The following is a 12588-nucleotide window of genomic DNA, read 5'->3' on the forward strand; positions in this document are numbered from 1 at the left end:
AGGGTTAAGTGATAGGCTTGGTTTGAAACTAGCGATTTGATTGCTGCAGGAATTGTAGGCAATGTGCAGCTGTAGTTTGAATATTTATTGGGACCCTTGTATGAAATGTGGTAGGTGTGTGAGAGTGTTGGAGGTCAGTGAGAAGGAAAGGGGACAGGAAATGTCTGTGAGATCTAGATGTAGTAATTGAAGGAGTCTAGCTGTTTTGAAAGCCACAAGAGAAGCCACCTTTTTAAAGAATGCCAGTCTTTCCAATATGACAATTATGTATAGTTGTATTGAGATGTTTTGACTTTCCAGGTCACGGTATTTTAGTACATCCAAAATTTACCATGAAGTTGGGATGTTGTGTAAAAATGGAAATAAAAACAATATACAATGATTTGATAATTATCTTCACCTTGTATTCAACTGCTTAGACTACAAAGGCAACTTTTGTGCTTAAAATGATCAACTTTATTGTTTTATGCAAATATTTGAACATTTCAAAAATACCTGCAACATTAAAAAAAAAAAAAAAAAAACCTGTGACAGGGGCAACAAAAGACAAGGAATTTTGACGAATGCTCAAAGAACACTTTTTTGGAACATTCCACTACCATTCAGGTTAATTGGAAACAGGTGAATGTCACTATAGGGTATAAAAGAAGCATCTTTAAAAGACTCAGTCTTTCATTAGCAATCATGGGGCCAGGATCACCACTTGGTCAGCAACTGTGTTAAAAAGACCAATACCAAGCAAAATACAATAGGAAGGAAACAACCCGGGAATAGACTGCTGGCATTTTCACTGGGACTTCTCACAGAGCGGCAAAGGAATAACCTGGCGTCGTTCTCCTGTTCCGACTGCACTTAAAAAGCCCTTGATAACTAATTGCCGGCAGGTGCACGGCCAGTGAGTCCGCTCCCTCATGGTGGAAAGAAGAACCTAGCCTGGAATGCAAAACAAAGTGAGCGGAAAATGTGACATTGTGACTGTGGGGCTTTATTTATTTATTTTTTTATTATTATTAATATATTTTAATAGCTTGTTGGCCCAGAAGTGAAATGAGACATAAGAAGAATGCCCTACCTGACAAGCTCCTGCATTATCGTAAAATAAGCCAAATATTGTGAGAAAGCCAGCCAATGCTTCAAAATAAACTGTAGGATATCAAATAATGTACCGTTGTCAGTTAACACAAGTTAACAAGTTCCTCATTGCAACTATAAGTGTCAGCAGCAACCCTACCATGCAAAGCAAAAGCCATACACCAACAACATCAAGAAACGGTGCTGACCACCTTTTTTGCATCGGAACGCTTTGAAATGGATTTCAGTCATTGCCAGTTAATTTTTCCCCGCTGTTCCTATCATGTTCTCCTTTGCTCATTCATAATTATGGTTTGCAATTTTAAATCCTGATGTGTGAACTTTTGTTAATTTATGATTTATATTTCGATTAGTCCAAAGTGCCATGTTTTTTGGTGTTTGTTTTTGCTTCATCTTTTGGTAGGAAAAAAAATACATGTTTTGAATACATGCTAGACTTTTGCCTTGTCTACTTGCTACCTTTTTTTTGTCACCACAACATCCCATAACCCAGTGTTGAGTACACACAGGATGTAGCGAATTAACAATTTTGAAATCAAATATTTTGCTACATGTGCACGGCATCAAGAGGAATCTCTAGATTTAATGTACAAGTGGATGTAAACAAAGTGTGTATGTGTATGTGCTTAAAAACAAGTAGCAAGATGTCATGAACCACATACTGTACAACTCTGAATTGTTTACACAAACAGTAATGTCAAGATGAAAGTAAATTTAAATTTATGTATGTCATCAGTTGCTCAAATAAGTGCAAATTACCTTTTTTTTTCGTATTGTGAAGGTATGGAATGAATGTGATGAATGAGTAACTTCCATCTCACATCCCTTTCCTGTTTTACATATTACATGTTCACTCAAAGATAACGTACTGTGTTTTCAGATCTAGCTTATGTCTGAATATTAACATCAAGCTTGAAAATTGTTAATTAAGTAATACATTAGATTCCCTCTTTTGTCACTCATTACTTTGCACACATGCACACATATTGTATACTATATATTAAAAAGACAAATGCAATTAAATTATTTGTGTCTTATCAGCATGCAACAACTACTAATTACTGTACTGTATACATTTTGTGTATGTATATTGCAGTAGTACGTATAAAATACGTACAGTAAGGTGCATTGGTTCCAAGGTGTGTGATTCACGTGCATGTTAGCATGAAATGTTCCAATGAGTCAAAGCCTTCAGCCATCGTGTTTGGCTCACAAAAAAAAAAAAAAAAAGACCCTTTCAAATAAAAATTAATACCCCATCGCATTTTACAAAGGCAGCAGTCTGTAATTTGGGAATGATTTATTGAACTATCTTGCAAACATATGTTGTCTTGAACAAACTGGACACAATTTCAACTATTTTCTGGTACCTTACTGACCTTCCCTTATGATGATTGCTTTTTGAGATGATTAAATATGACTTGACCTGCCCAAAACAAAGGTGAGCTGGAACTATTTTGAGATTTAAAGAATATATGGCTTTAAACTTACTTGAGACTTTCCCAAGTGTGGCCAACTTGCCATGTTTGGTCCTTGTTGTCATGCTGTTGCTGTTTCACGCTCTCCGTAAACAGTAAGTCACAGCTCAATCATCACAATGACATAGAATTATCTAGATATGCCTGCAGTTTATGTGAGTCAAACGTGTGAAGTCAGTCTCACATTTACAGAATTTTTGACCAAGGTGAAGTGTAAAAAAAAATAAATAAATAAAAATACTTATTTCTCCACTAAATATTGATTTTCATAAGCACTAAGAAAGTGGATCTATAGCAAAAACAAGGATCTGACTATAAGACTGGAAGAAACGCCATAGATTGTTTGCTCCTAGACCTTTGCTAGAGGCTACTATCCAATCCCCGATCCCATGATTTAAATGGCTCGGTCAACATGAACTCAGGTCAAAGATTCTTAAATGTTCATCTTAAGAGGAACAAGGCTGCAAATGCTGATGAACCATCAACAAAAAGCTCTTTACATGAAATAAGCTAGTAAGAGCAGGTTTAACAGTGTGAATGCTTTCATCCCTCTGTTGCTCTTCAAAGGCCTAATGACAAGGTAGAACTTGAGCAACCATAAAATAAGACTGGAGCACAATGACTCAGCTCAGAAACGTAAATAAAGTGGACCCTCACGTTGGCTTTTGGTGAACATTACTCAATGTCCAGAGTCCCCTGCACTTAGACTTATTGCAAATGTGTAGCTCAGGGTCCAGTCATCCCATTAAATTGTGTTTTTGATGTTGACCTTGTGATTTCTAGTGGTATGTAGACAGTTCCAAGTACTGCAACTATCCAGAAGATCATAATTAGGCACACACTCTGAACTTGAGATGTGATATTTTCCTGAACACAGCTCCAACCATTGGTGAAAACAGGCATGTCTGTCAGAACAGATTGATGGCTTGTTGCTTTAGGAGACAGGCTTCATTCTCAATAGACATCTTAAATGTTCAACTTGTATCTCTTCAGCTTTTAAGTGTCGGAAATTTGATGTGTTCAACCAACCTTCCAATTGTTTGAGTCACATTCACAGCACCCTTAACCCAGTTTGCGTACATTAAAAAAAGAATAGAGAATAAGTGCACCCCGATTACAGGAGATTTTGTAATTAGATAATAGAGGCTACAAACAACACAAAGCGCTCCGTTATATCCTTGTGTCCTTAAGGCAACAAATCATTTACTTACACACTGTATAGAAAACATTTACTGCCTGCCATCTGGGCCAGCTGCTCAAGGTCCCTGTCAGCCCACAGCCACCCAGAGCTTACCAACAGAATGCACACATTACACACACAAGGAAAATGTCAGCACTTAACTGCTTGCACATTTGTTGCTTATTCACATTTCCCACGATCAACAAGAAAAACATGGATTTGATCTCCAAATGGTCTAATTTGATGATTTGTTTTCTTCCAGACACTAAGTTGGGCAGGTCAGGAAACCTTTAGTTGCTCAAAGATAAATGTTTCCTAATCATTGTGCTCCACCAACCCCACACCACCACCGCACACGCACTGCAGTCGTACACTTGTTTCAAATTACTGATTCGATTAGATCAACAAAGCCAGCTCACCAATGATTGTCTTATTTCTGGACCTTTCATTCTGCAGCGGAGGTTTGAGCGGTCAGGCTTTCTTGCAACAGTAATACCTGATGAGGTTTTAATGTGCATATTCAGTCATTGAGTGAGACAGTTAAAAGTCTTGTGTCTGATGCACTTTGTGTGTGAGAGCTGCAGTGATGAATGGCTGTTTAGTCTATTGGTTTTATGGTGTTTAAGTGGTACACTTACCATCGGTGGCGGTCCCCTTGAGTTGGATGTCAGCTCAAGGGGCACACAGAAGTGATGTACAGTTACTAGCGGTCACAATCTCTGCCAGTCATTCTGCCCATTCTGAGGACATGAGGGAGCCATAAAGAACTATTAGCCAGACGGTCACAATCTTTTTAATGTCGCCTCCACCACCCCCGCCTTTCCCTACATCTGACCTTCTCATAACTCAGTCTTCTACTACTCGCTTCCTCTGTCTTCTTCTAGCGCAGTTTCCCTAAAACTGGCAATTCTTTTATCGTCCTGCCTTTTCAAAAGGACGTCAACCCAAAAAAACCTGCTTCAAATTTCAATACATTCATGCATGTTTTAAGATATAATTAAAGGTCTTGTAATTTTTAATTATATTACACAGGTTGACATGTTTCACTACCATTTTTGTGCTACAAATACCTTAAGGTAAAGATTGTGTAGCGGTAGTGAGCTTGTAAAGTGTGGTCTCAGTAAGACTACGTAATGCTTCAAAACCATTACATTCATTTAGTTGACAACTACAGTAGATATCGCTAAAACGTACACATAGTTTCTTTAACAATACAGTGTGTTCTCTGCAGTCCCAGAAATCTAAACACGGTATTCTGATTGTCCCAATTGTGTAATATGCCATGCGTTAAGTGACAAAATACACCTGTGTTCATCCATCTCTGACGGCGGCCATTTTGCTACTTGCTGCTGTCTAAAAACGACAATGAAGTTGCTTAAGGCTGAGGTCACGGTTCAACTGTTCTCCAGGGTGGGTCATGTGAGGTTCGCATTGAGCCACCTGCAATTTCATTTTCAGCCAACAGCAAAATGGCTCATCCTATATAGATAAAAGCGGGTGGATTTTGGTGCCTAATTCATGTTCCACAAACATACTTTTAATCAGATTACTGTATACTAGTGAGAATGCATAGAATATATTATTGCAATGAAAATGTTTGGGTTCACTTCCGTTTAATGTGCCTCACCATACATGCAGTTAAAGCACTAAATGGTAATAATATCATATCATATATAAATTACACCTTCTGTATGACTCTACATTAAAAGTGTGTGTCTGTTTGGTTGTTACCCACGACTCCAAAAAAAAGTATTTATCAACAAATATCAATCATGTTACTGAAAAGGTGGAAGAGTGGTTATGAAAAATGAATGGCTGGATGGTTGGATGGATGAAACGATGGAATATGTAGACTATAGCTATTAGTCTTCCCGTTATTGAAAAGAAAGCACCTGTATGATTGTAGCACAGTTGAATTTTAGGTGGCAATGTCACTAGGATAAAATTGTTACATTAATTTCTCTTAAAACTACTCTTGGCACCTACAACCGAAAGTGAGACATTCAAACTCCCTATAATTATGAATGGGTGTACACACTGATGCAACTGCATTTTCAAAGTTTGTTGTTACTTACCCTTTCAAAATTATTTTATTTGTTTGGTTTATGCGTGTCAATGATGGTGGATTTTTTTTGTTTTAAATTATTTATCTTGTTCTTGATTCATATGATGATCGGCATCATCAGCACCTGTTTAAGAACATCATTCTAAAGCTTGATAAATGTAATATTACCCAAAGTGACTCAGCAAAAAACCTTGGCGTTGTACTCTACTCCCTCTTCTCAAATGCACATACTGTCAGGGTTATTACTGTAGGAATCACCTTCAGAATATCACTAATATTCACTCTGTTCTATCACCCAGTGATGCAGAGACCTTAAAATAGGATTTATTACGTCACGCCTTGACCACTGTAAACGTATTGCTCTCTAGTCTTCCCAGGTATACCATTAAAAGTCTGCGGTCAGTACGAGAAAGTTCGATCATATTACACCGACAGTAGCCAACTTTTATTGGCTTTCAGTACACTTGGTGCGATTTCAAGACTATGTTCATATAAATATTACACATCCCAGCACCTTATTATCTCGTTAACTTACTTTTAAGGTTTGTTTCGTCACAATACTTGCGTCACAAGAGCCTAAAAGAGGTTTGCATGAACTATTTGGCGCCAGGGCCCCGGAATGCCATAGGCCTACATATGAAAGATAGAGATACACCAGTAGAATAGTTTAAAACGTGAATAACCACTTATTATTCTACTTGTTCATTTAATTGAACTGCCTATCGAATTGAAGCTTTTTTCATCTTCTTTCCTGTCTGTTCTCCCTGCTTGGAAAGGGGGTGAGATGGCGATGAAAAATTGGATTCTGCCGTTGGGCTTGCCCTCACTGGCCGGAGCATAAGATCTGAAGTGGGTCACCCCCAGGGCAATGCTGCTGTAGAGATGGGGATTCTGCAATGGAGATGGACTAACTGGACCTGGTTTTGAGGACCACCTTCACCAAAAATGTCTCCCAGCATTTCATCTTTAAACAGACTTCTTACCAGTGCTAGGTATTGCGATGTATTGAGATACAGCAAAGGTGTATTGCAATATATTGGGCAGTGTATTTAAAAAAATTAGGTAATTGCACTTATTCTGTTGCCGTCACATGACGGAGATGCTGGTCTGCTATTAGTCAGCCTCACTTGTTTCAGAATGGCGGCATGGTAAAGCTTTGTTCTATCGCGAGTGGTTACAAAACCGTATTTATAGTGCATTTTACTGCTTAATTCAAGCTACTAGGGAATATGGGCATAACAAGCGGCAAGGTAAATAAATCATTTTAAAAAAATTTATTTATGATGTTTTCTGATTATATACATGTATATTATATACACTTAGCACTTACTATACTATTTTGGTATCAATTTTTAATATGTAAAACCAATTTTGATGTTTTTACCCGGAGTTCTAAACGCCTTAGCTATTTACTGTAGGTTTGGATTGCCCGCCATATGGTGAATTCATCTTACGAGCCCAACCGCAGAACTGATTAATCTTGTAACACGGGGGCCCACTGTGTATGTATGTGTGTATGTATGTATGTATGCTGAAAAAAACTAAAACTCCTTTTTTTTTTATTCTTAAGCCACACATCATTGACATCTATGAACACACATCAAACATTCTTTTTCAAATAAAGCACATCCATTTTTATTTTTTTTTCAAGCACACCCTTGATTGAGGTAAGATGTCTCCAACAGTTGAGAATACTCTTGCAGATGGCACTGATGTGGCAGGAATACATAGGTAGCACTGCCTCACGTGCCGGCATAAAATACTGGTGACAGTGCTCTTCCACCATTAACAAAACAGATCTGTGACATCATTCGTCGGTTATGACGTTACTTGTCATGAAAAAAAAAATCTGACAAAAACCAAGGTGACATCAATTGTTATAGTTTAGCAAATACAGTAAAACCTCAAGAAATGGTCAGTACAGTTTTTCTTTTTCTCATATAACAAAAATGACTTAGCATTTTAAAGAAACAAAACAAAATAAAACAAAACAAAACTTGAAATCTTATTTTCCATTTGGATTAAACGCAGCACGAGATTCTACTGTTCATTATTGGCTGCTCAGATATTATTGCGCTTCTCTGTAACTCATACAGTAGTTTACTACGAATGACGAACACTGTGCGAGATATGACTAAAATGTCAGAAATAAAGAAAACACTCTACTCATATCATAAAGTTATCTTTTTCTCCTCTTTACCCGCCTCCTCTGCCACCACTTTTGCTTTGGAACATCACCTCACTCTTAAGGTAATGTACTGTAAAATGTAACGTGTTTTTGAAGCGGTTGGAGTGATTTAATGTAAAACAAAATTCACAATATGAAACAAATCATGATACGAAACCCACTCTGGAGCCGATTGATTAAAATAAATAAATATAACAAAATGTTATGAAAATAATGTGTTTCAAATCCAATAGGCAATATATTGAAAACCGAACGTCGTATTTTAATACGGGTATTGCTTCACTTTGTATTGCAATATATCTATATTATCGCCCAGCTAACCTCTGTACATCCCTATGAGTTGTTGGGCAGGTTGTTCCAAACAATACCTCTTTTTGCAAAGAAATGTGTTAATGTGATTTTCTAATCCAGTGTCAGACAAAATATCCCAAGTACTTTGTTCCCACAGATATTCACAGATTTAATGGCCACACAAATTGTTGTTTTTTCTGTTGAAAGTATACAACAGCTTACCTCATTGCTGTTATGGCATTGAGGGCTTGGAGCCAGGTCTTCCAAATGCTGACGTCATCTCCTTTTATCTGTACACTGCAATGAGAGGGAGGGAGGTTGCAGAGAAAAGAAGGTAAGAGGAGAATAAAGTGATTGGTTTGCCGTCCCCCTTTCCAGTGACACATCATGAAAATAAAAAGTGCCGAAGGCATAAATTATCACATTCACCCTAACAAAGCACTTTCAGATGTTATTTTAGTGAGGAACCCAAACTAATCACACTGCCTGCAGCTAACAGGCCTCCTAACCGGAATGTCTGTCAGTGCTCTCTGAATAAATAAATAAAGATAGGACAAAGGTCACTGTGGGTTTTGGCTAGGAAACATCTACGGGTCTTATTTTAATATACTGTTCGAGGGTTTCAAGTTATTTTCATTAGTCCCAGTGATGAAATAGAAACTTACTTTTGTTTTATGGCCTGAGGAGAGAAATCTCAAATCACAGGTTTCCTTGTTTTAAGTGCAACCAGTCACAATTTTCTCCTTTAAATTTACTTGACAATATGTCATGTCATGCAACATCCCCTGACGAATTTTGTTTATTTGGCACGATAGTCTACGTAATGAACGGAGTGATGACGTGAGGGTACTGATAATGCGTTTCAATCCTTGAAATACATGAAAGATTAAGTGCCACACCTAGTGGCTGAATTGGGTAAAGCAATCCTTACCTGCGTCCGTCAGTTTTCCAGAGGACTGTAATTGCTGGGTTTGCTCAAATAGGATGCCACCATGGCCCAAATGTTTATCTATCCAACCGGCATGTGTTTTTAAGGCATGAAAACTTAAATGGCTTTTTTTAAGCCACGCAAACGTTAAGGTCATTACCTTCCATTACACAAGTGCAAAATACGTGAGTCACATTTTTTTCCTTGAAAGAGCTTCAAAGTTGTCAAGTTGCCAGAGCTTGAATGTCACTGGGGAGCGCGGGTGAGTGCCAGACAGCGTCGTGTCTTTCCCTCAGCAAGGTGGTAAGTCTGACAGAAGGAGAAGCTGACCGGCCGAGGTTGCATCCATTTATGAGGTTGCACGGGTCAGCCTTAAATGCTTGAACTCAAGAAAACCCCTAAATTACTGAATGATTTATACACGCGCTACGACTGTACTTGAGCCTCTCTAACGATTTACATTAATTTCGGGAACGGGTGGCGGATTAAGTCCTTGGCGCGCAATAAAACGACGTGGCGAGACTGGCAGACTCATCTTATTACGCACATTAGGCACATCCTTCGTTTTTTTTTTCTTTTAACCTCCAGCTTCTAATTATTTAACTGGACTATCGTCAGTGGAGCACATTTTAGCCTGAAACGTATGTCATTATTTCATTTTTGATCCGCGGCTAAACTTGGGAGTTCCGTGGGAAGCATTGGCAGCATTGAGGAAGTGGGATCTTCTTTGACATATGTCTGATTGAACAGGAACATTTTAAATTAGGCCGACTCCCGCAGTAGGTATGCCAAATCGAGACAGCCCCCCAAACTACTTTTTTTCTTTTGCCCTGAGGCTGTTTTACACCAACAGCCTCAAAAAGCTCGTTTACGCCCACTCGCACCCAGAAGCAGGCTCGCACCCACGAGTGAGCGTGCAAGACAAGGGGGTGGGGTGGCTGGAGGGGAGCGTATACGCGACATGTCATCTTCAGCATCATAAATAAGAAGAAACACAACGCGTGACATCAGCACAGCTCTATATGAGGAAGGAGGCAGAAAGCATCAGGACCAATCTGGAGTCAGTCATCGCTCAACCTCAGCAGCGCGCGGAAACTCACACGTACGCCGGCCACGCATTTGCGGCTCTCACTCCGTCCAAATTCAACCACGCGTTATTTTGTGTCCACTTTTATACGGGATAGATTTTAAAGTAAACCAAGTGAACGGAATCTAAGAATTACACAGAAAGGGTGAGAATTCAGCTTTTCATTCACTTTGAGTACGCTGCAACGCATTCCGGCCGGACCTCTACTCTCTTCTTGGAAATCCAAGTTTTGTCACACAAGGAGTGATGCTGCGTGATCTCGAGCTGCACTTGCACTCCAGGGGAATCTAAAATAAAAGCGAAACCGGAACGGAGGAACATTTCGTCTGATGCAAGGTAGTTTGGCTGCACGTTTTGATTACTTTTACGCACGCTGCGCGAAGGGAAGGGGCGTTTTGTTTTCGGTTGGTCTACTTGTCATCGTTTCTACAAATCAACACACAACTGACTCGTTCTTTCGGTGACTTTACATGCAAATTCTATCACCTCATACGCCATTGTTCGGGCTAGGTGTTGATTTCGTTACACTTTCATCACAATAATCTCCTTTGCGATCATCTCCACAGCGCACCAACGAGGACACTCACACTCAGCGGAGGATCATCTCGCTCCATAAAATGATCCCAATTGGCGACTTGATACTCTGTCGCATCTCGGCTGATGTTTGACAAATTTGCAAGTGGACTCAAAGGAACTCCAGGAGAACATTTAAAGAGTCAAAGACATCATCACAAACCCGCTGGCACCCCCACCCCTCTTCCTCTTTTTTTTTTTTTTTTTTTCTTTAAATCGGGGTCCGGACAACTTATTCGCCGTCCAGATGCAGTTTCGACTCTTCTCATTTGCGCTGATAGTATTGAACTGTATGGAGTACAGCCACTGTCAGGCGCCGTCACAACGCTGGAGGAGGAACAAAAGAGGTAAAAGTTACGGCTTTACACTGCATCATCCAGATAGTGACATTTTATAGGGTCCAACACATACGCAATTAAGTCTTAGTTTCACAATGCAGACCTGTGGTTATTTTACATGCGTCTTTTAAAGTTGCATCACAGAACTTTAACCCATGCAAGCAATGAATGTATTTCTCATTCTGGCAGTGCTGAGGTGCGTTTTGGCATAGACAATAAGCATGTATGCATTGTAAAAAATGGGGAGATCTTTACTTTAAAAAAGTTGTTTCTCATACATCTAGGTACATGTCACAAGGAGAGTTTTGAAGTCAATTTATCAAATATAATAAAACGAAAATTTCCTCAGTGTTGAGGAACAACCTCAGGTCAGAAGGCTGCCACCTTACCCTCTGAGCCATGGCACTCTTATGTGTATGTAGTATATTGCTGGTGTCAGGCAGAATTATTGTACTTCCTTTTGAAGACAACAGTAATATACTAGCACCTCGTATGAACTTTATGGCTCAAGTGGTAGAGAAGCTGTCTCCCAACCGGAAGGTTATGAGTTCGGGTAAAATTTACTCAAAAAGTCTGGCTTGTAACATTGTCAAATTTCTGAGTGAAAAAAACAAAAACAAAAAAACAAATAAAAAAAAATAACTTTCCTCTTTTTGATTTGGCCCTTTCTTGAGTAAAAAGTAAATCCTTATATGAAATGAAAAGTTGGATAAAGTAAACCATCTTGTTCCAACCATCAATCTTTCAACATAATACAGGCTTACAAAAAAGTAATTCCACAGATGAGGAGGTTGGGTCGTTTTTCACTGCCTGTATGTGTAAAGTATGCAGAAAATACCCTGGACATAGGTAGCGGCTAAAATTGAAATGGAAAAAATGTTAAGTGAAACCATTATTATAGTGTTTAAAGAATACGACATCAATGAACGGCAAATTCAAGGTATGCTCCATGTGGACTGAAAGTGATTATGTCCAAAAAGATGCTGATGTGCATTGCTTCACATAACTCATTTGACTGAGGGAGCTCTTATGGTGAGAGCTATTGAATGAATATGAAATCTCTTCACCCCGGCATATGAATTGCACATCTCCACTGAAGCCCCCTAAGCTGGTTTTAATTGATCTCATAACCACTTTGAACAGTTGGTAGGAAACCCACATAACAATTGCTCAGTAGAGGCGCAGTTGAGGAGGGGATCAGCCTCTTTGTAAACACTAATCTATACTCTCAATGAAGGAGGAGACAGTGGGATTAGGAGTGTTGGCCCCAGACAAGTCCTCTTTAGACTTGTGACATAACTCATTGGATCCTTTGGGCGCCCAATGGGTGTTGCCTAGGGCAGTTTTTGTCGTTTTTTTTTTCACACC

General features: G+C 39.1%; 1 protein-coding gene and 1 long non-coding RNA gene across 3 annotated transcripts in view; one reads left to right on the forward strand and one right to left on the reverse strand.

The window, feature by feature from the left end:
- Positions 1 to 542: 542 nt before the first annotated feature.
- On the reverse strand, positions 543 to 9034 carry LOC148425763 (uncharacterized). The gene is made up of 4 exons (XR_015865231.1): positions 8960 to 9034; positions 8517 to 8591; positions 4389 to 4490; positions 543 to 933 (listed from the first exon to the last, which is right to left on the reverse strand). It is a non-coding gene; the product is annotated as an uncharacterized LOC148425763 (long non-coding RNA).
- Positions 9035 to 10164: 1130 nt separating this feature from the next.
- The window catches only part of rspo2 (R-spondin 2), a 72836-nt gene continuing 70412 nt past the window's right edge, over positions 10165 to 12588 (forward strand). The window contains exons 1-3 of one of the 2 annotated variants that reach the window (XM_088410737.1): positions 10165 to 10645; positions 10876 to 11049; positions 11087 to 11229. In XM_088410737.1, coding sequence (XP_088266863.1) covers positions 10970 to 11049; positions 11087 to 11229 — 223 coding nt within the window. In that variant the 5' untranslated portion in view covers positions 10165 to 10645; positions 10876 to 10969. Of the gene's footprint in view, positions 10646 to 10875; positions 11230 to 12588 lie in introns of those variants that run through there. The other variant, XM_088410736.1, reaches the window with a different exon arrangement.

Source organism: Hippichthys cyanospilos, chromosome 3 (assembly GCF_059441005.1).
Source record: "Hippichthys cyanospilos isolate Australia breed blue-spotted pipefish chromosome 3, RoL_Hcya_1.0, whole genome shotgun sequence".
Classification (NCBI taxonomy): Eukaryota; Metazoa; Chordata; class Actinopteri; order Syngnathiformes; family Syngnathidae; genus Hippichthys; species Hippichthys cyanospilos.